Source organism: Brienomyrus brachyistius, chromosome 6 (assembly GCF_023856365.1).
Source record: "Brienomyrus brachyistius isolate T26 chromosome 6, BBRACH_0.4, whole genome shotgun sequence".
Taxonomy (NCBI): Eukaryota; Metazoa; Chordata; class Actinopteri; order Osteoglossiformes; family Mormyridae; genus Brienomyrus; species Brienomyrus brachyistius.
In genome coordinates this window covers 18170359-18194128 of record NC_064538.1, presented here as the reverse complement: position 1 = coordinate 18194128, position 23770 = coordinate 18170359, and the positions used below count along the sequence as shown (strand labels likewise).

The following is a 23770-nucleotide window of genomic DNA, read 5'->3' as shown; positions in this document are numbered from 1 at the left end:
AGTTGAAGCATTTTTCGCTAAATAAAATCAGTAGTTGGACCCTGGTCTTCAAATTCACTGTTTTCTGTAGTTTATTACAGATTAACAAAGTTCCACTCAACTGATATTTTGATTTGAACTGATTCGTCGGTTGACTTTGTTGAGCTCATTTTAAAGAGGCAATTATTTCACAGTGTTCCTGTGGAACCCCAAAGGCATGATCAGGTGTGGTGCCTCCTCTGGGGGCTCCCACTGGTGCCCAGATTGATAGGGATGGAGGATGCCTGCAAAGAGCTGAAGCAGCACTGGTACGTTCTCCCCCTGTCAGTCCCGAAAGCAGCATTCTGCTGAGGATTATGCTATTGCTTCCTTTGGTCTGTGAGCTATTTTTGTCGTATGTGCTCATTCCTTCACGGTCACATGGCGCTAAAACCTTCAAGAACCTGTAATTGGTGCTCCCAGGGGTTACATCTGTCATTTGTCTCTAACTCTCCGGCGCTGTCGCCCACGGCCAAGCACGTCTAGTGAATCGGTGGACCTTCTCTCTGTGGTGGGCAGAGTCCCCGTACCTGGACTGCTGCTGGGCAGCCCAGCAGTCAGGGAGTTTAGCCACAGGCCAGATGACCTGGAGCTGCAGCTGAAACGCTGCCAGATGTTACCCCTGAGAATTCCAGAGTTGCTAGGCAACCTTATCCCTTCCTTGTTTTGTGGGAGGGGGCCCATGATGTGTGTAAAATGACGGTTCGCTTTCTGGAAACAGCCAGCGGAGTATCTTTTGAATTTAAAATAGCACAGCAGGTTATGTCACTTTCAGGTGTTTCTAACAATTCGATGCAAAAAAATAATAGGTAACATTATGGAACTGACAATGGATTTATAAAATGCTTCCCTCAAGTTATACATATAATTGTTAAAATGAGAAAAGCAGTTGAACCCCCCCCCCCCCCAATGCATTACATAACCTAGCACAATAATAACATACTTTAATAATGCTTTTCAAATTTAACTGAACACTCATTATCTTTCACTAAATTAAGAGCCCAATGCCGTCGTTTGTTAAGTAACTGCAAGAATGTCGAACTTTTTAATGTAAGATCTTCATTGAAGTATGTTGTGTGCAAACCAGTCATGTCTGACAATTTACAGGTTTAGCAGGCGGCTACATATAGCAAATCGGGCAACTAACTAATAATTTGATCCAAAGACCTGAAGATACACAATAGATATGCCATCGTTGGAAGTAAATGCTGAACAATTTCTGCATGATTCCAGTTAGTGAACATAGCAATACAAACTGAAGACAAACATCAACACACAAAATGCACAAAGGGGATTCAAGAGGAGACATGTGTTCAGTGACCACGCCTTTGCAGCCTAATCCAATACAGCCTGTTAAACAGGCTGATAGGGTCGTGTTGCAGTGACAAAACATGCAAAAACACATAGTCATGCATGTAAAGAAGACTCATGCAAGATGCAGCGAGCCACAGCAAAACCAAAAGGCCAGATGCACAGCTTTCAAATGGTACCAGTTTACTAGACTTACTTGTGCTCGCAAGGAAAGGTTTTGATAGCATCTCCTCAGGGCTGGCCATTCATTTACAAAGACTATATATTCTGCTACCTAAATGGGACCCTAAAGACTGAATCATTAGTGACATTAATCACTTTCATGCATGCTTTCACACAGCAACATATGCAAATCATACTACATAAATAATACAATAGGAAAAAGTAAAGCCAGCTTCCAAATATTTCACTTTACTCTTGATTTTACTTAACTGTTGCATTAATGAATACGATTTAACCCCAGTTCCAGAAATAATCTGCGCTAATTCAGGCACATCAAATTATGATCTCTTTAATGCTTTGCATTAGTACCAAGTCATGTCAGACAGAGCACTGTACAGTATAGATGCAACGAATACAGCACTGAGCCAAAACATAATGATCACCCCCCCACATGATTACTCTCTCGTTACTCACATGGTTACTCTCTTGTAAAAACAGCATATGTCAAGGTCTGGGATATATTAGACAGTGAGGTAAGATTCGGTACTCATAGTCAACGTGTTGAATGAAGATGAAATGGACAGGGATAAAAATCTGAGTGACTCTGACAAGGGACATCATTACGATGATGACTGGATCAGGGCATCTCCTAAATGAGTAAAAGAGTAACCACACACTAAGTAACTATCTGGATCTGAATTACCCAACTCTGCTTGGTTCATACCACATGGGATGGCCCTAATTCACATCCCTCATTTATGAGTCCTGGTCACCTAACACCCTGATGGCAGATCATGGTTTTTCCCTCTTCTGACCACTCTCAGTGTGTCCTCACCACGGCTGACCGAGAGCAGCCCACAAGCCTGAGATGCCCTGATCCAGTCATCTGGCCTCTATCAAAGTTATTCAGATATTCATCCCGATCATATCTTCTGCATTCAACACATTGACTCTGGCCATCAAATGCTGACTTACCATCTAATATATCCCAGAACTTGCCATGTGCTGTTTTTACAAGACAGTCAATGTTATTCACATGCGGGAAATCATAATGTTTTGGCACATCGGTGTATAATGCCATACATTGTATTCCCGAAATGCAACTTCATTCTTTGTTTTCAGCCATAAAGGAGCAAACAATGGAATGTCACTAGAACACTAATGCGCACACAGAGGACAATAGTTTCTTCAGATGACTAATATGGATTGTTTTTTTGCCTTGATGACTGATGAATCATTGTTGCATGCATGTTCTTGACATAATACACACAGAGTGCTTTTGGCAAATTCAGTGGCAGTAAATAACAAAGTAATTTAACAAAATTAAGATGTTTGGTCCAGAAACCCAGTTATTACCAAGTTTCATTGTTGTGGAAGAATACTGTCTGCTGTATAGGACTGGACGAGACTACACATGGAGATTGATAGATAGGTTATTATCCGGAAAAGAAAGTTCTGGAGCTTTGTGCCTTAAAGCTGGTCGGCAGACTGCCATACTGACCCTCGTCAGCTTTAGCCACCGTCCCACTGGTCAGCTGGCCGTCTCTCTCCACCAAAGCCTCTGCTCCCAGTTGGGCCGTGTTCATCGCCGTCTGTTTTTGCTTTAGAAGCAGAAGAATGGAAATTAGCATCTGTGCCACTGTTTTACACTGTGGGTCACAATTCCTGATGATAAAAAGGAACAGATGCATGAAGAATTAAATATAAATAAAAGAAGAACCACAAATATATATGTTAGCATTAGGGGAAATACGATCCCCACAATGTAATAATCACATCTTGGGTAAACTTATCTTTATGGGGACCGCTCATTCATTTCTATGGGAAAGATGCTAATGTTAACTATAACAACCTTAACCCCCACCCTGCCCTAACCATAAGTAACCAAGCAAAATACAAGAGCTTTTACATTTTTAGTTTTTTCGTTGCAGTCACTGATTTTTATTAGATTGAGATTTCCCTCATGAGAAACTGATCCCCATAAGGGGAAAAAAACAGGTATTCATCACGTTGTGGGGACATTGTGTCCCCATAAGGTAAGGTATACCCATTCACACAAACACATACACACATACAAGCACGTTGGGTGGCTAAGATTTGTCGATGTGAGATGTGAACGAAAGGTAACCATTTTAATGATGGTTACATTTGGGCCCCACAATATAATATATACATAACCACCCCCACGCACACACCAACACACACACGCATACAAACAGACACACTGACAAACACACACACACAGACCTGTACCCATATCTTTGCAGGGATCATCCATTCATTAATATGGATAAAACCCTAATCCCAACAATGAGAACCTTAATCCATACCCAGCCCTAACCCTAAGCATAAGTAACAAAACAAAATACGTTTTTTGGCATTTTTAGTTTTTTTATTGCAGCAATTTTTATAATACTGAATTTCCCCTTGTGGGGACCAAAACATGGTCCCCACAACATCAGAATAGCAAGCTTTTAATCACACAGGGGGACATTTGGTTCCCACAATGTAATATGACCATAAGCACACACACACACACACACACACACCTCTGCAGAAAGAGGAGCCATGAGCTTCTTTTTGTCAGCTGTCTCTTCTAAGACGAAATGCTTCCTTCCTCTGAAATCAAAAAAATAAATCACACGACATATGAACTGATATATTCTCCATTGAGTTTTCGGTACATTTTTAATAAAGATTTTTAAAACAGACAATCAAATGTGACAAACAGAACTCATGACTGATTGGCTGCACGTAGGACCATGTGGGAATAGGTCTCTCAATTGGTGAACTTGAAAATCTACACCCCTGATGCCCCCTGGCCAGGCCCAAACTGCAGGAAAAGCCCCAGAAGTATTAAATCGCAGACGCCTCAGCTGAAACGCAGTGCCAGGAGAATAAAGGCTTTAAACTCAACAGGGATGATGCAACTCACTGTTATACGATGTTAAGAAATGTGAAATTGGTTGTATGTGTGAAGGGAAATCACTCGCAATCCAAAAGCCCCCATCGTCAATGCAGTCAGGTGACTCATCCACATCAAAAGTAAATTTGGACAAGGTGCTTAGATAATTTGGCAAAGTCACTCTGTGCATTACCCATCCTGCCTTGCTGCTTATGAATAAACATGCAATTATGCTCCCAGACTAAAGCAAATATAAATATATTGAACTTTCAGAATTTCTATGTGAGCTTGCTTACATCATTTTAACAGTGCTGGTCTTTGGTTAATTGCTTTAAGGAGAAGATATTGCACTTGTTTGCCTGCAAGAGTGTGTCTGCAGACAAGTTTTGAGAATTTCAGCTCAAACCAGAAACCTTTTTCATGCTGAAGATTATACGGAAATAGCTTTTTTTCCAGCCTGAAAACAACAAAGTTCTAACAATGAAAACATTCTGCGTCAAGAGAACAGTATATTTGAGTAACAAGACTAGATACAAACTACAGTACATAACTTGTAAAACCAGTAAAACTGAGTGGAAAATGGAAAAAAAAATAATTTACACTGAGAGTAGGCACAGTGTAAATAGATACACTGGAAAATACCATGCTCAAGCGCACATGCAGTTTTCAGTGTGCTGGCTGATAGGTGATACTATGCAAATAAAACCTGTTCGACCCACATGTCAGTGACTTACACTGCCTTTCAATCACATTTTCTTCTGAGTGATGAAACTCATACACTTTTACACAGCCTGTGATTCAGAAGAAATAGTCTACATCATTTTTAGTTTTAGTGCCAGGCATAACTAATCATTGGCAATTAAGGATGCTAATGATTCAATTAAACTATCAGGGCTTTATTACTTAGCCAAAGAGATCTTGCTTAAGGGGGTAACAATAGCCCACCCCCAACAATTCAAGACTCAAAAACCATGAAGTTTCTTCTACAGTGGGGCCTCCTGCCTGTAGCGTCCACCGCTTCTTCCTTCTGAAATCACAGGCTGGAGCAGAACTTGTAAAATGTCCACCATCACATCAGCTTGAAAGTATAAAACAGTCACCTCTCCTCTTTGGTCGGAGATGGCAGCTCCTCTATCAGTCCAGACAGCTCTGCTGGAATGAAGACCTCCTTGTTCTTGCTGTTCACAAAGCTGGGGTTTACATCCCACGTCTGGGTGAGCTCCACTGCGACGGAGGAGCACCGGGAAAGAGTTACGTGAGAAGATCAGCGTTAATCTTGGTGGATTACACATCAGTATTTCATGAGATAAGAATTGTGATTCTGTGGTCCTCAGGTTGTCCTGGTTATGATAATGCAGGAATCTTCTTCTGCAGACATTAAGTATGCTGGGTACAGAGCACAGCTCTCTCAGCCAATGTTCTGATCCTTTAATAAGACAGCCTTGTCAAAACTATAATGCATGTGAATCTTTTACCTTTGCCCCTAGTGTCTACTTTGAGAAATACTTCAGTAATCCTGTGCCCAGAGGTATTAAATCTCCAGTCTAATTCATTGCCCTCTTTTCATTTACAGGTTTGCTTTGTACCGGAATGTTGAAGGAATGCTACCATATTCCACCTTTAATATCACCTTTGGAATGCTCACTTTATGATACACACAAAGTGAATACCCTTCATCAAAATAAGTTTTCAAAGGGTAGTTCACGCTGAGTTCGCCCACAAGACGACATCGGTTTCGCCGGTACTTTCTCTAATCTTTGACGATACTGCCACTGCAAAACTCTCAAAGTGACTCTATGAGCATTGGAAAAAAAAGCACATTCAGCTAGGCAAATGTAGATCATTTGGGCAGATGTAACTATACAAGATGAAAGCTTTGGTAGCAGTTCACTACTTCAGTGTACCATTCTCCATGTAGATAAGCTCCTTTTTCTCCACTAAACAGTTAGATTTACACGGTGTAAATATATATTCCTATTACATCTGCAGAAGTTGGGCATCAACATTCTGCTTGAGAAAAAAAATGAAAGTATTATAAACTTCAAAGAAAGTTATTTGGCTTTGGGTTGAAAGTTGCAACACCTGCTGTTCTGATACTGCATCACGTGCTAGTTGAAAGGTGGCAGTTATATAGGGTGACCAGGTAATCCATGTCAGGTAGGACAGAATCTGTAAGCTACCATTACTCTGAAGGACCTGGCTTTCATTTAAGCACTGAGGTCTTGAGTGTGCTGATTGGTCAGTCTCCTATAATCAAGCATATGTCACTAATGTGAAACAGCTGCATCAGTCTTTCAATCAAGGAAACATCCATCCATCCATCCATTTTCCAAATCGCTTATCCTACTGGGTCACGGAGGTTAAATTAACTCCAATTAGCCTCAGCATGTTTTTGGACTGTGGGGGGAAACCGGAGTACCCGGAGGAAACCCCACAACGACATGCAAACCCCACACACATGAAACCTAGGCGGAGACTTGAAGACCCAGAGGTGTGAGACAACAATGCTAACCACTGCACCACCATGCCGTCCCCATCAAGGAAACAAACCAGTATTAATAAGTCAAGACACTTTTTCAGGGTTATAAAATAAGCCACATAGACAAAGCCCTGTAAGCTTTACAAATTGGCCTTAGAGTGTATAAGAATACGAAATGTGACAATGACTCATTTTACTCCAGTGACATTTTGGAAGACAAAGTTCCCAAAGACTCACATAACGTTGCGGGTTTCTTCTGCATAATGGACCTCGAGATGATGTCAGATCCGTGGGCCTTGCCCTGGTGCCTCCGTGACTCATAAAACCACTCTCCCGTCATGTGCTTCAGCTTGCTCTGGTCCTTCAGTGTCCTTTGCAGCTTCCTGAAAGGAGACTTTATTTAATGTACTGCCATCAAAGTCCCAAAGTTAGGATACACAGGCAGGCTGCTAGCATTCTGGTATCAAAGCTATTCTCTCTTATCCAGTCAAACAGAAAAAATCTCTTGTCATCTTGGCCTTGAACTTAGAAGTCGAACTATTTAAACTGTCTACTCTTTGAACTTCTGTGAGAGACATTCCTGACATTCACTGAGGTGCAAGCTGATTTCTACAATTAGCCTAGAAAGACTGAAAATGACTGCAAAGAATCTACTTTTTTAAGAAATAATTGTAATGGGTCTGTTGCTTTTTGTAAGAGGCATTTGTAAGTGCTTCAATGAATGGATGGATGGATGGATGGATGGATGGATACACTATGTTTTTCATGCTTAGCAAGTAACACATATACCATTTCAAACCTGGGCCAGTTTTTAACTCCCATGACATCAAACTCTTCTTTTGCAACACCACTGCAAATCGTATGTTCAAACCAACAAGTAAAACAAGAAACAGACAAATAGAAAATATGTACCTATATGTAAACAACATTTGATTACACAATAGTCAGTAGCTACATAAATAACATCCACCCATCCATCCATCCATCCATTTTCCAAACCGCTTATCCTACTGGGTCGCGGGGAGTCCGGAACCTATCCCGGAAGCAATGGGCACGAGGCAGGGAACAACCCAGGATGGGGGGCCAGCCCATCGTGCACTAGCATGTGTGCCTGATGAAGCCAGATACCCCAGTACCGCGCCCTCACCCTGCCCCACAACGCATGCCAGTCCAACACCTGCAGGTGCACACAGAGTGGGCTAGTGGTCTATACATCAATGCCATGCCAAGCCCAGGTGGACACAGGGTCCACCATCACCCCAGTCTGTCCGGGCAAGCTGCCAGGCACAGACAGGGCTATGCTAGCTGGCGGGGAGCCCACAAGCATCCAGCTGGCATCAGTGACTGGTGTGTGCAAGGCTATGAGGGGGAAGAGGCAGCTGCGAATCACACTTGCAGGACACACGGTGGCACAGGAGGTCTGGTTTCAACCACTGCATCATTGGGTCGGACCTGTGAGCTCACCTGGGGGCCACCATTGATGTATAATGGATAGCAACAAGCGGAAGAATAGTAGATTCAAGAGATGGTGGGTGGAGGGGGGAGGTGATCGAGCCATCCGAGAATGCGTGGGCGGCTCCAGCAGTCCTTATCACCAAGAAGGAGGATTGTGGCGCTTCTGCATTGATTACCGATGGCTGAATACGGTGACCAGGAAGGACTCTGCTTCCACGCATCAACGGATTACATAAGTGGGTCGACGTGGTTCAGCTCCCTGGACTGACAGGTCGAACTGGCCCAGAAGCCCATCCCAAGGCTGCTTTCATCATGAGATCTGGCACTTCTGGTTGATGCCACTTAGCCTGTGCTACGCCCTGGTCACTTTCTAGAAGCTCATACTGTACAGTGTATCCTGGCCCTTGTCCTACAGTGTATCACCGCCCCTTCGCCCCAGCGCGTCGTCTACCTCGGTGATTTGCTGCTACATGCCTCTGACTTAGAAACTGTGCTCTACAAGATCTGGTGAGCAGGTTTGTGACTGAAACCCTGGATTTCTGCTCCTCCAGTGCAAGACCCACTTCCTGGTCCACGTCGTCAGCGGGAAACCGGCTGAGAGAAGATGGGGGCGGTGCAAAGCTGGCAAAGTCAGCCTGCCTCATGTATCAGTCAGCTGCTCCTGCAGCGCTGCTCCTGTCCCAAATACTATCTGGTGAATCACCAGTCAAGCTTAAAGATGCATGAATGGGTTTCCTCACCCTTTTCGGGTGTTGTAATGTGCTGATGCATTTCTGGTAAGCATTCCTATTTTTACCCTCAAAATCCCTTTACTGTAACTTTATATAACATCTATGAGTGTAATTAGTCGGGTGAGGTTGGGTTTGTCACTAAAACAAGCAGGCCCTGTGACCTGCCTCCGTCCACGACTGGACATACCAACAGAATCCCTTCTGATTAAACAGAAATATAATTAAATTAAACATGCCTGTACATCTATCTGCCCAGACACAGCATCAAAGAGTCAATACTTCAGGTGAAAAGCCCATGCAGAGTTTATATCATGCATCTGTTGATGTGGCATTTTTGGGTCCCCCACCTGATTTCCAAAGGCAAGCAGTCCAGGTGAATAGATGGATGGATGGATGGATGGATGGATGGATGGATGGATGGATGGATGGATGGAACGTTTACAGATATAATATTTTACATCACCTTATTGCTCAGTATTTGATGTAGTTGCTTTATCACTGGCCCTGAACTGTAAGTTTCATGTTGGTGTTTTAATTAAATTAATCACAGGTGCTGTCAGTAGCTTAGTAACTCAGTAGCTTAGTAGCTCACTAAGCATCCTTACTACTGCATTTTACTACCAAACAATGCCAGCTTGTGTTCTATTTCCTGCTTGCATAATGCATAGCCTCCTTCCGACAGGCATTTGTTTATTTCAGATTTGAGTGGATGAAGGAGAGCTAACAGGGGACACATCACATACACATAACCAGCAGTGCTGTTCATGTTCAAAGCACACATCTGTATGGATCACAGAGGTTTTCAGACCCCAGTCAACAACAAACAATCTCCACACTAAGTATTACATGTTGCTCTAACTAGCTAGCTAGCTATGATCTTCAAACTCTACTCGTTAGCTATTTATTTAGCTTTCGAAACATGTGGGGTTGAGTGGTGCCCCAATAACAACAACCCTCCCCTGACCATAACACAAGCTCAGCCCACATGCAAGAGCGGAGCCCACCTGACACGTTGATCCTCTGCCCGTTTCAGCTCTGTGTCCCTCTTGAGCACAGCCATGATCATCTCCTGCTCCTGTGCCGTCAGATAGCTCAGGTCTAGCATGGTGAATATGTGCTGTTCCAGCCGGGTCCAAGCGTATTGGGTTGGGCCGGTATCAGATCCTATTGTCTTCTGCTGACGTCAGTGTGGTTTGAATTCCGAAGTTCTACACCCGGAAAGGTTGCATCTCCGAGATCTCTCTGATGGCTATTCATCCGGGTCCCAGGTGACCATTACATCACCTCCATCTCAACTGAGACACCCAGGCTTGAAGAGAGACAGGGTAGGTCCACAACAGACGACTGGTAATCTGCAAAAGGTGATACAATCAGCAGGTGTGTCCACCAGTAGAAGTAATATAGTGATAGCCATCTTTACGACAATTACAACAATTATTAAATTAGTTAACGAGATAGTTTTGCATTTAAGAAATTGTATTCGTAAGGACTAAACAATCATACAGAATTAAATTAATAACTGTTTTGATTTTATTTTTAATTAATGTACCATTCATGTAAATAACAGAAACAAGTAAATATTATTATTATAAAAATATATGTGGGTAGCTGACATGGTGAAATAATTCTAGGTCAGAAATTAAAAATAAGAAATAAAGTGATTGAAATTAGACTTAGGAAGGTACATGCGCTGTGAAATATGACAAATATTTTCTGGCTCAGATTGTAAAGGAATTCGGTGTCTGTGAGATGTGGAATTTTTTACAAATGAAATTGTGTTTAATTTGAATTAAGCAGCATCCACATTCCAGAATACAGAACAATGGACCAGTGTGACTTAATATCATAGTAGCAATTTGAACAAAAATAAATAACTAGGAAGAACTGACTCTACTTTGTACAGCCGATAGCTGACGTCTGTATCTGCCGTAAGCAGGAGCACCATAAATGCGGCAGAAGTCAGGCTGATTCCAAGGCCCCCCAAGTGATAAGGGCCTTAAAATATTTGGGACATAATTGAACTGTTCTGGGTTGGGGGGCCCTCTAGTAGTGTCCCTGGTTGTAAGTGAATCTATATGCCTATACTGACGATATCTGTCAGAATGTAAATGACCGGAAACCAGCTTTCTCAAGCATAATAAGACATATTTTTGATTTAAAGTTTATTTAACAAAAACCGATTAGCAAATTTATTGATTGTTTTGGAAGAAAAATATTAGGTCTTTTTTTTTATAATATTTTTTTTTAACTTGTGCTATAACAGACAGAATCACAGGACTAACCATGAATGACACAGTTCTCAAATTCTTAAATACGCACAAACACGCAAACGCTATCATGCAGCATAATCATTCGGTTCAAAAGACAAACGGCAAAGCAAGCCGGGGCTCGGCGAATGCATGCAGGGCTCGGCAGCAGTCATGAGATTTATAAGCATATGAACTGTCATGGGCATGGTGCTGTGAGGCGTGCCTTGGTGAAAACTTCAAAGGCACCCACAAGATTACCCCCCCCCCCCCCACCAAAAACAGACCAATAAGGGACATTCCTACAAAGAATTCATTGCACATAGCAAAAACATATACAGACAAGCAAATTAAACATAAAGACTAAACACAGAAAATAATCAACGCTACAAACCGCAGGAAAAAGAAAATCTTTCTCAAACAACGAAAATGAACTACGCTCCGTGCTATTGCCCTGGCAAATGTTTTTGACAATATATTCTTTTTCACCCAATATTTGTTTTTAGTTTTTATTTATGTTCAAGACCATAATGGTTGTTATCACTGTGGCGACAGAAACGCTACCAAGGCGTCACCCAGTAAACAGGAATGTCCATTATGGACAACCTTTCAGCCCAGGTTCAATGCAACAGCAACAACAAAATAATAATAAAACAAGCATAACCCTGCAACACTGAAAAGGATGAGCGGTGAGGAGATGGATTTATGGATGGATAGATGGATGACAGAAAAAAAAGCACCTATTTGGCATTCAGAAGTAAACTGAATTATATAACAAAGCACAACTGTTAAAGTTTCACAGTCACCAAAAGGCACCTGTTTTTCCACTAAAAATACACTCGTTTGTAGTGCAGTAGACATGCAGTAAACATACTGCAAAATGTAAATATTCCAATACAAGATTAGTCATGTAGCGTGGATCATTGTATCTGCCAATCAAAACAGACTGTGTAATGTAATCAGCACAGGATATCAGCTGGACAATCTTGCAAATCTGAACAATCATTTGCTCATTATCTCTCCAGTGTGCATGACACAAACACACCAGCAGCTCTCTGGCTCCTTTAATGACTTCCCAGCAAGGTTCCAAATAGAGTTACTTTTCAGTGTAAAACACACCCCCATAGAAACTTTGTTGTGAAACTTTAAAAAGAATGGAAACAAACTACATATGTGTGTTTACGTAGGAATAACTAAATATCTGACTATATCCTGGATTTGCATCCCAGCATAGTATGGAATTGTAATCTAATGATATTTCAAATTATCCACAAACAAAATGTGCAATTTGATACATTTAGCTCATTTATTCAAGATGCATATAGTCACAATAACGATAGTCGTAAAAATCACTAGAAATTACAATCCTAAATAAATCAATATATTTTTACAAATATAAAAATATTTGACTCAAAGTTATGAAATTCCTTAATGAAACCACACTGCATGATTTAGTTCCTATAGGCTACCAATCACTGGTAAAACCACAGCCCTTCCTAACAATCCTTCAGAAAGCATGGAAATCCTTCACTTACCTGACAGGTGCACATCAAACCTAATTTACTTCATCAATACAGCTTTCCTAGACTAGTGACTCTCTTCTATACTTCAGCACCATTTCTTTGTGGTTTTACGGTGTGACTTTTTATTCAGTAAAGTTAAGGTAACGCAGGTAAAAAAAACCCTGAATAATATCATTCTCTTTCAAAAGGACAGGAGTTTCTTCTCTTGTGGGTTACAGCTTGTGTACAAACCTGTTCGGAAATAAGTCATTTTTGCCGGGAAGATGGTGTTACGATACCAAAGACATTGTCGGGAACTAAGCTAAGCAAATGTATTAAAAGACATGCATCTCATTATCAAAAAAACTAAACAAAAAAATACAGGTCAATTTTACATGATTTAACAGGGAATGTTTCTATATTTATGTAATTCTAAAGGGGGGCACGTGTTTAACATTATCAATTATCCTAAATGCTTATACTAAAACATGCATTAAGCATATTTTTACGAGCAATTTTAAGCCTTAACCTGAGCCACCGAAACTGCTACTTTTCCTCAGCATCACATGCCTCTCAGAAGGCTTTGAATGTGTTATCTTTCCTGGGTAGTCTGTGCATGTTTCCGCAGGCCTGCATTCCTATGTGTAAGCACCACCACACCTACCAAAGCAGGAAAAGAACGGGGCTTTCATTTTAAAATCTCAAAATATCATATTTGCTCTGTCTCTATCGGTTTGCTGGTAAGACTTTTTCCCACCTGTTCTGAAATCACAGTGAATTCGAAGTAGAGCCTCTGCATTTCTGTTAAAACGGAACTTATTTGTAAGAAAGAGACATAAGTTCTACAACCACTAATATCTGAAATGCTTGATTTAAGTCTGTTTAAGAGTGTTTAAGTTTAGTAATTATACTTAATAAGTTCCCGGCTTGGTTAAGGGAAGACCCAGCAGAGAATACGTTTGAAAACATCTAAGCAAATGACGTCTCAAATTTGCATTCACATTTGCAACTCTGGATCCCTATCGCCTTTATGTGTGTTTCACAAGCATGACATACTCTGGCTGTTGGCTTTAAATTATATGTCGTATATATCCAGCACCCACTGTTTCAAAAAATATATCCCCTGACTACCCTGCTCCTTAGCGGCGTCACCTATATACCTACAAGCGAAGCAAAACTTCACACAGTGGTATAGTCTTCATTTCGAAACAAGAATAGCTGACAAGTTTCAACCGATGGCGTTCGTGATAAAACAAAATCATTAACAATTCAAAATCAGAAACGCAAGTTTATTCCACTTATGCTTCTCATAAAGAAGCTCAAATCGTTTCCTGACCAAGATTGTAGATACCAGACTGTGGCTGACTTGCGCAGATCTAGCAACACAACAATTCTGAATAGGTAACATGTGAGTTTGTTAAGATTAACGTATCTATCCAAACATGTCACATATATTGAATTACATGTACCAAATCCCTTCCAATAAATGCTTCCTACAGGATTTTCAACAGTCAGAAAAACAGATCACATGCATGAGGTAAGCACTATAAGTAAGACTGCATATAATCTTCAAAAGAACAGATATTTTCTCTTTACCGCATGGACAGAAAGAAATACGCAAGAAAGACCACACGTTATATCATTCTGAAACAAAATATTACCTTTAACTTCAGAGGACCAAGGATCTAGAATAGGAATGTAATCACCACGAGAATTTATTTTAACATGTTTACCCAGCACATCCGATTTCTAGGCACGACGTTTTTTTGGCTTACAGTTCGGTTATTTATTGGAAGGGATATTCGAATTGCACAATATTCATCTCTAACGCAACGTCCCCTAAAAATGACTTTCGAAACAACAAAAACAACAACAACAATAATATAGGGAATGTTTTATAACAGTGTACAACAGTTATGGTTAATTTGTATAGTAACGCTGAAATTAAGTCCCGCCAGGGTGTTTGTAGACTGCTAACCAACAATAAATCTTTACTTAATTTGTTCGCGTACTTGAGTTGTCAACGTCAATAACAGTAAAACACAATGAACCTATAAATGCTAAAATTATCTTCGTGATTTAATCTGCGCTAGTCGCGTTGGCTCTGCATTAATATACATGTTATTTTGACATGCAGTCGGTACCGGACCTACCTGTTGCACACCAAGGTACCTTCTGTGCGTTTGCATCTTACGTTTTAGCGTAGGATGCCGGACTGCGTGTTAGGGCAAGTAAATCACGTACAACGTTACTGTAACTTCAAACGGAAATAATGCTGTAACATTATAAGCCTATACATAATCCTGTTCAAAAATATAGCCTATGTCTACAGACCACAAAGCAAATTATTACATGCAGGGAATTAACCTGGTTGAAAACAAGTGTCTTTCGCCAAATGTAGTAACTGCCCAATTGGAGTGGAACTGCAGTGTATGTATATGACATGTTCAATCTCAAATGAAGACATTTTATTGTAATCTAATACTTAATGTAAAACATAATATTTCAAGATGTCGCCTCTTGATTTTAGTGAATGGATCACAAAGTGACTGTGGTGACATTTTCTTTGAACCTTTGACGGAGCCCTGAACTTGGCATGGTAAAAAAATGCTCAGTTGAAGCCAATATGACTTAATAAACGCCAGTCTGCGTCTTTCTCTCGTTTTAAACGAGCCGTAAATATAATGCCGCAACAGACACCATTACAGTTTACATGCGGCTCATTGCAAACATTTAGTAGCTAGAAGGGTGGAGGGAGGGAGGAACAGGGGTGGGCCTTTTGGACAGCAGGGCACAGGGGGAGTCTTCTCTCAGAACACCCCAGATGGAGTGTGTAGTCACCAGAGAGTGTGTGCTTATCACCGGGGCTATGCGGACCTGTTTGCAAATTCACTTTTCATTTTGTAGAACAGTAAAACATGTTCCAATCAATTCACAAGTCAAGTCACAATCAAAACATCTATTATGTATACTATTCATATATTCCTACATACAATCGACGTGTTTTAATGAATGCAAGACTTGGAAATGTCTGTGCTTTTACATTTAAGTAATAAAAACAAGAAAAAAAACCGTTGACCGATTTTGGATTAAAAGGGAAGGTAAAGTCTGTAATATTGACCTATGAACATATAATTTTGAATGAAAACTGATTCTGTTTCTCTGGTTTGCAAAAAAAATATATAGACATTTATACCAGCTTAAAGGCCTAATTTTGTATATCATGAGACATACACTTTGTCTGAAGAGCATAAACATTCACGGCGTATTTAAGTTGCATTTGTAAATTCTAAGGCTGTACATATTTTATATTTCAAGAAATCACCAGACAATTCTGACAAATAACTGGAATTTTTTTACCTCAAAAAATATCAGTAACGAGAGAAAAGAGGTGCAATGCTGGTAGTCCGTTATGGGTTTCACTTAATAGGTGAGTTTAACGTAGACTTTAACAAAAGACATTGGAAAACTTTTATGAATATTACATGATGATTTTGGTAAACGTTCCCATTTGCAGTTGCCCTTTTGCGCCGTTTCAATGCTCACCGCAATACCACAAATAACCTGATAGGTGGCGACCTAGAGTAAGCCGCGGTGGTTGGTTTCCATGGGAGCAAGTAACCGCGAGCCTGCAGACCTTATGAATTGCTGATGAAGCTTGCCAGTCGGTAACCTAGTTAAACGGCTGGCTAGGGTTGAGTTTTTTTAAGTTTCCCTTTTATTGATGCAAATAAATAGCCATAAAATAACATTAATACAAACCAATGTTTAATGATTTGAAAACTTTCCCTTTTAACTATCTTGTTAGCTGGACTGCTAAATACAAACCATGAGTAAAAAATCGACGACAGAAGGTAAAATTACTCTAGCGGAGGCCTTCATTAATTTCCAGTAAGCAATCTTTTTAATTACTCTTTTGGATTTATTTCAAACTAAGTGTTGTTGAGGAGCTAGATATGAAAATTAATCGTGGAGATCCGATTAGCGGTAGAAAATGACAGTACATTTTGCTGTAACATTTTAATTGACGGGGCACAAATAATATAGTATTAAGGGATTACTTATGTGTTAATTAACCGCAAACTAATTTTTATTTACATAATGATCTCGTTTTTATTCATCATTAATGAATCGTGACTCATGTTTTATCCGAAGCAGTTACTATATTTGTTACTACATATGTTCATTCTGTAAACCTTTGTGAACTACTGAAGGAACTATGGAAGGAAGGAATCATAAATAACACGTGAAATAATGATCTCATGTTTGTTCATCATTAATGAATCGTGACGCATTTTATCTCAAGTAGCAACTATATTTGTTCATGATCTATTCATAATTTGTACTTCAGTAGTAACTGAGTTATCACTAAGTTTTTGTGCCCAGTGAAGTAACATGTCACCCATTTCGCCGTATGTAGACCATTAACCCGCAGCTACGCGTTTCACTGAAGTGCAAATAAACTGCAGACAGTCAGAAATGCAAGAAACTAAATCTGGCAAATTTCAATTTTGTAATCAAATCCTCATTATTACTAAGCAAACTGGCCACACTTGTATCTAGGCTATCATTGTTTTTTTAACCTTATCTTTATTATTATTTAAATATATAATGTTCAATGGTTTGCTCAGACATTCTCAGTCCCTGACTCCTGTTTCCAGAAATTGTTCTTTTTCAGAGAGGAAAAAATAGGTCATTTCCAGCACACTGACCACTGCAATTACAGGTGCATTTTTGTGAGGTTTCTCAGACTGATTTGTGTTTCTAATCGTTGTAGAATGCAAGTGAAAAGGCAGGAAATACAGTACTTCCAGGTGGAAGTGAAACAACTTGAGGAAAAAAGGCAAAGATACATTCAAGTGGTAAGATGACTTTTCAAGGTTAAGATACTTTGAGGCACAATAAACTAATTTCCCACAGATGCAATTTTGTCTCTCTACATAATATCTAAGACACACAAACATGCGGGATTTCCATCCAAAATACAGATAGGGTGACTATTCGAAAATGGGACACATGGCAAAATGGGACAGCTTACTTAGCTGTTAATATATCTGTTTTGTAATACTATATTTTCTCTTCTATATAGTGTTCAAGGGGCATTAATGTATTTTGAATGATATCAAGTTGGGAGTCAAGACACAGAGATGATTTTTCCAGAAAGCATTTCTCCAGAGTGCCCCATTTCACTCACCCCCCTACTTCAGCAATATTATGCAGTACTCACTGTAGGAGTATGACCCCCTACGCCGCGTGTTTTAAAATGCATTTCATGTTTTTTCACAATGTGACATCAACTTGGGCCCCCAAGGGAGAACAGCTGAAAGCGGAGCAGATCATCCAAACCAAAGTGCTGCTGAAACAGGAGCGAGAGCTAATGCTTAAACTAGAGAAGAGTGAGCTGCAGAACAAGGAGCAGGTGGAGGAAACCCTTCGCTGTGACCGGAAGCTGGCCAGCAAACGGGAGGAGGAGCTGGCAGGTATTCATAGTGCCTCTCAGGGATCAGAGAAGGCCACTACTTTACTCGGTACCTGTGAGGCACTGTATGAGGAATGAAACACATGCTGGCTCCTGCAGATGTTGTGTGGCACTTAACCACAAAAAGTAGCATGTCGTTTGCGGGCTTTAAACTGTGCTGTACACAGAAGGGAGTTCCAGGAGGTAACTGTGATATGTGTGTTGGTGAGAGAGCTCCGCAGCAAGCTCCTCAATCTGGAAGAGGAGCTGCTGCCGTTGCAGGAGGAGAAGGAGGTCTACACCGAGTACAAGACTGTAAGATTCCAGGAGCAGCAGCAGCAAATCCTTCACCTGGAGAACAGGCTCTCACACACGCAGAAGGTCTTTGCCAAGATGTCAGGTAGGTGTCACCCTCATCGCAGAGCCACAGACTGCCCTCATGTGGGCGAACACGCTCAGGAGGTGTCACACCACTCTTAAAATCTGTGTTGCATGTTCACGCACTCTTTAAGAAACAAAAAGAATCATCTGATAGGTATCCATATGCTTTATTTGGCTATTAGGAGAGAAGGACGCTAAAAATACAACGCAATGATTTTATTGTTGGGTGTAAAATCACTTGTGCAAATATATTTCATGACAAAAGAATTATGTGGCTCATTTCTGCTGACAGTTAAATAATTGAGTGAACATTTGCCCTGCTTCCTGTAGATCACATTCAGCATTCCTTGGCTGATGCTCACAGTCATGTTGACAAAGGAACAGCTTTGCTTGTCGAGGAGGAGAAGCGACTGGCCGTAGAGGTACGAGGTGTCAAACTCAGCTGGTCCATGAGAGCTTTATAGACTTTTAAATGAACAATTCCAATGTCATTCCTCAGAGGGCGATGAAAGAGCTTGATGAGCACACTAAACAGGAATTCAGGGAGAATGAATGGCTGAAAAGAGAGGTATTCTAATTGATTTTTTTTTGCTAATATTATGCAGATTTTATCACACATAGAAACGCAAGACCATTTGGTTGTAATAAATAGGGACGTCTTAAGATTCCCTTGGCCTGGCTAGAGCATTTTATCAGTCAATTATGCACCAGGGACAGTTCTTGTGTTCCAGCTTGCCGTGTACAAGAAGGAAGCATCTACTTTGGAGCTGGACATTGAGAGTCTGGAGAAGGAGAACCTGGAGCACATAAATGACGTGTTGGAGAATCAGTTCAGTGACCTGCACATTTCCAGGTATACTATGGTCATTTTCCAAACTTTTCATGGTTCCCTTTTTGGTTTTTCCACCTGTCAAACCATATTTGTCTGGCTATCTCCAGCAGAAATGTGTTCCTCACCCAGACTTCCTGCCTGCTGGCTTCTGACTTAGGGAATGGGGTTGAGACGATGGAGAGGGCAGACTGTAAATACCAGCCAGGTAACTCCTGTGAAGAGGTAAAACATAGAACAATTTAACAACACTCTACCAGCTTAATCCAGTACAACTCCACAGCTGTTCTAGCAATGGCCACTAGGGGGCACCCGGCATACTTTGTTAAGAGACGGCACAATTAAAACATTCAGGTGTTGGACAATGAAACCGGAATACTGGCTCCTATAGTGTTTGAGGATTCATGCTTATATATGCGTGACCTGGTGGTCAATCTTCACTGACTGCGCATACAATCAGTAAGTGAACGTTGAATTACCAGAGCAATAGCAGAGATGTACGCAAAGTATTGCAATCCTCACAACATAATGGGAGACATATCAGAGATCAAAAGAGGACACATTGTTGGTGTGTGTCTCGCTGGCACACCTGAGACCAGGACAGCAAGTCTTTGTGGTGTATTAAGAGCTATGGTATGCTGGGGAATGTTGGCATACCACCACGAAAGAAAGACCACATCTAACAGGAGTAACTGTGAACGCAAGAGGAAGCTGTCTGAAAGGAATGTCCGGGCACTAACCTGGATTGTATCCAAAACACTTTAAACTACAGCTGCCCAACGCACTGCAGTATTAAATATGCACCTCAAATCTCCTGTTTCGACCAAAACCATTCAATGGGAGTTCCATTGAACCAATATTCATGGTTGGTCACCTGTGCCATTGCCAAATGCTGATTTCAATGGTGCCACCAGCACAAATATTGGGCCGTGAACAGTGAAAAGTATTTTTCTCTGATGAGTCCATCTTCACTGTCGTTTCCGCACCCAAGTGAGTTATGGTGTGGAGAAGCCCCACAGAGGCTTACCAGCCAGACTGTTGGGGGAGTGCAGCGTGGGGGTGGATCGGTGATGGTTTGGGCTGCAATATCATGGCATTCCCTAGGCCCACTACTTGTTCTAGATGAGAGATTCACTGCCAAGGATTACTCAACCATTCTGGAGGACCATGTTCACCCAATGGTTCAAACATTGTACCCTGAAGGTGGTGTCATGTATCAGGTTGATAATGCACCAATACACACAGCAAGACTTGTGACATCTGATGAACATGAAAGTGAAGCTGAGCATCTCCCAAGGCCTGCAGTCACCCGATCGGAATGTTATTGAACCACTTTGGGGTGTTAGGGTTTGGCCTCTATCAGCTTCATGTAATGACCTGGCCACTGTTCTGCAAGAGGAATGTGCAAGGCTTGTAGCTGTTATTTCCAATATGAATTAATACTGTATTGGCCGCAAAAGGACCTCAACATCATATTAATAAATGATTGTGGTCTAAAACCAGGTGTTTCAGTTTCACTGTTCGACTCCTGAAATACGAGTACAGCTACATTTACACTTAATTCACTTGACAGACTAAATAATCTAGAGCAATATACAAGACCAGAACAGTTAAAGTGTAATAAATTCAGTGCATTAAATATTGACAACATTGATAATATTCATACACTATTCATATAAAAACTTGATATAGCTCTTATTAAATGTTTGAAAAGTAGAAAATGTTTGAAATTATGACAGAATTAGAGTCCAACTTGCCACTGTACTAAAGAACAGAAAAGGTCATTTGGTTATTTCTAAAATTAAGAGTTTTTTTTCCATTTTCAAAATTAGTTATTGAATTTACAGGGTTACAGTGAAAAAAACTCAGAATCACTGCGAGAGCCTATAAACTGAGAATTATACTGTAGCAGTGTTTCCCGCATTTTCTACACTAATCTTCTTCCCTCAACCTATATACTGCAGTGTGGTCAAAAATATATAGATTTCTAGCTTATATTTAGTAACTGGCCATGCTTTTCATTTTTTCTATGTTCACATTCCCAGAACCAGGTTGCAGGTGGTGTTTAGATCGTGATGCCGATTAGCCTCTAGCATAGTTGTCCTCAAAGGGTGACACAATGCTTCTAGAACAGTGTTTCCCGATCAGGTACTTGGGGACCCACAGTCTGTCCATGTTTCTGCTCACTCCGAGCTTCCTGCCACAGTCCAGATTTGGACGTGGACTGTCTGTGGGTCCCCGAGGACTGGGATTGGATTGGGAACCTGTTCTAGAGTGTTCTGTTGCCCATCTACAGCCCCAAACAGATTACTTTAAGCAGAGCAACCTAAGGCCAGCACAGCCTCAGTACAAAGGCACAGTATTCAGGTTCAGAATCTTGCAGGTTCACCACTAGCTTGTATTGCCCCTGCATGAAGAGTTGGCCTCTGCTGGCTCACATGCTCATCTGGGGAGGGGTCCCATTCAGCTGGCATTGCTGCAAGCCCTTGCGAGAAATGCAGCCGTGTTCTGTGATTGGTATCAGGTAATGGAGGCCTGAGCAGAGGAAGGCAATGAGTCACATCCTCTAGGGAGCACAGCAGGCTCACCCATTTCCGTGCGAGACGGCGTGGCATCTCCATGCTAGTGAGCTGAGCGGAGATTAAAAAACGCAACTGCTGAGCATTCCGTGCTGGGAATCTGAAGGGACCTCTGATGATAGTCTGCCAATTTTGTCACGTTTGCGGCGTTGCCTCTTTGTAGACAACACAGGCGGACCCTCAACTCCCCTGAGCCCAACGGCGGAAGCGGAGATGGTTCTGGGCTGCCTCATGGAGCTGGAGAGAGATGAGATGCCCAGTAGCTGCAGCCAGTCGGCCCAGCAGCCTCCTAGCCCAGACCTGAGTGTCATAACGCATAGAAGCCAGACCAACATACAGGTAAGGAACAGTTTACCAGTGCATTGTGGATGAGAGGTCTGGACCAATGAGCTCCACATTGAATTTCTGTATTATGAAAGCCAATACTGTCACTCAATGTCCATTTAAATAATCTGATGCAATGTTTCGCAATCCAGTCCTTGCTCCGGCGCAGCTCCCAGCCACCAAAAACCCAGTACAGGTGTGCTGGGAACTGGGAAAGAGCAAAACATAGACTGCTTGTGGTTTCCTGAGGACTTGGTTGAGAAACACTGATCAAATGAAATGCGTAAGTGATGCTTTAGTACAAATGTTGAAATATGTGAGCCATGAGCCTCAATGCAAAGGCACAGGATTCAGGTCCAGAATAACTGCATGTTCAAAAATCGAGCCATAAGGAAGAAATTTGCATGAATATTCTGCACTAAAAGAACTTCAGTTAGATTCAGAAACTTGAAGGTACATTTATTGTGACATTTACATCTCATCCAAGGAAAACATATACACACTGGTCATATACAGGATTTCCTCTTGAACTCCATTTAAGAAAATTCTCCAAATTCTCCCTCACAAAAATCGTGTCAAACACAAGCCCAAAAGAACCATCACATCCAAAAATTGGACCAGTTGATGTGGACTCAGCAGTGTGCAAATATTTCATGTATCCAGAAACCAATATTTCTGTGCCAAAAAACAAAAATTTTAGACTTTCGCTTGGCACAAATGGATCACCAAGAAACAGAAACGTACACCCAGAAATGTTACTGTACCGCCCAGCCAAATTTCAATAGCAGGTAAATTTACCCTGTTTATCAAATTGTCAGTTTGGGGGGGGGGGGGGGGGGGGGGGAGATAAGACTAACATATAAATAGGATCCGAGCTGGGTAACAGTGGTCGGCCAAAGCAAACATAACTTCGTATTTGGCAAAATGGTCAAACACGCTTGAGTCAGATCACATGGACATTTAACCGAGTCATTTCCTAAAGGCTAACCTCTCCATTGTAGTCCACAAGATAATCAACGTCCATGCGTGATGCTCTGCCAATCACACTTGGTGATGCTTGGAATACTAGTGGCTGGGTGATATCTTAAAGAAACAATCCCGGTCCTTGTTGTGGTGAATGGGCTGGCTGAACCACAGCCAAAAAAATGCATCCGTCCCCAATGTGAGACTCCCTGCTCCCTCTTCCCTTTCTGCAGCAGCATCCCACGCACCTGGGACCCCTGGAACTAAAACTGTTGACCGTGGTGGGTCTGGCGGCTCCTCTGCACCCCCTCCCACTGATGCAAGGCAGCCCGGGGGTGCAGCAGGACTCTGAGGACTGGGCACTGACCGCCCGCACGATCCAAGGCAGGTTTAAGTAGCCTGCTTAGATGCCCCATTCACACTGACT

At 41.5% G+C, this 23770-nt stretch overlaps 2 protein-coding genes across 9 annotated transcripts in view; one reads left to right on the top strand and one right to left on the bottom strand.

Annotated features, from left to right (window-relative positions):
- sytl2a (synaptotagmin-like 2a) overlaps positions 1-15074 on the bottom strand; it is a 31018-nt gene extending 15944 nt beyond the window's left edge. For 2 of the 5 annotated variants that reach the window (XM_049017532.1, XM_049017534.1), the window contains exons 1-6: positions 14471-14610; positions 10066-10413; positions 7113-7258; positions 5497-5620; positions 4041-4110; positions 2993-3092 (exon numbers count right to left, since the gene is read on the bottom strand). In XM_049017532.1, coding sequence (XP_048873489.1) covers positions 2993-3092; positions 4041-4110; positions 5497-5620; positions 7113-7258; positions 10066-10166 — 541 coding nt within the window. In that variant the 5' untranslated portion in view covers positions 10167-10413; positions 14471-14610. The other 3 variants (XM_049017533.1, XM_049017538.1, XM_049017535.1) reach the window with 3 other exon arrangements.
- ccdc83 (coiled-coil domain containing 83) lies at positions 14256-23742 on the top strand. Of its 4 annotated transcripts, XM_049017543.1 has the most exons (11): positions 14256-14346; positions 17587-17671; positions 18121-18289; positions 18500-18667; positions 18979-19070; positions 19148-19216; positions 19380-19501; positions 19588-19685; positions 22220-22395; positions 22533-22663; positions 23577-23714. In XM_049017543.1, exons 1-10 carry the CDS (start codon positions 14273-14275, stop codon positions 22626-22628), a joined length of 1149 nt encoding a protein of 382 aa, XP_048873500.1. In that variant the 5' UTR covers positions 14256-14272; the 3' UTR covers positions 22629-22663; positions 23577-23714. The 4 variants fall into 4 exon arrangements, with proteins under 4 accessions (XP_048873500.1, XP_048873498.1, XP_048873496.1 ...); XM_049017541.1 differs by lacking the exon at positions 22533-22663 and having other exon boundaries at positions 14264-14346; positions 19591-19685; positions 23577-23742; XM_049017539.1 differs by lacking the exon at positions 22533-22663 and having other exon boundaries at positions 14266-14346; positions 23577-23742.
- Positions 23743-23770: the final 28 nt, after the last annotated feature.

What these genes read in the sequence shown, in the direction of transcription:
- ccdc83 (XM_049017539.1), top strand. Translation starts at nt 14,273, where the DNA reads ATGTACCAAATCCCTTCCAATAAATGCTTCCTACAGGATTTTCAACAG. An exon ending in ACGGGAGGAGGAGCTGGCAG is followed by an intron (nt 18,290 to 18,499) that starts GTATTCATAGTG and finishes TGTTGGTGAGAG; the next exon opens with AGCTCCGCAGCAAGCTCCTC. An exon ending in GAAGCCAGACCAACATACAG is followed by an intron (nt 22,396 to 23,576) that starts GTAAGGAACAGT and finishes CCCTTTCTGCAG; the next exon opens with CAGCATCCCACGCACCTGGG.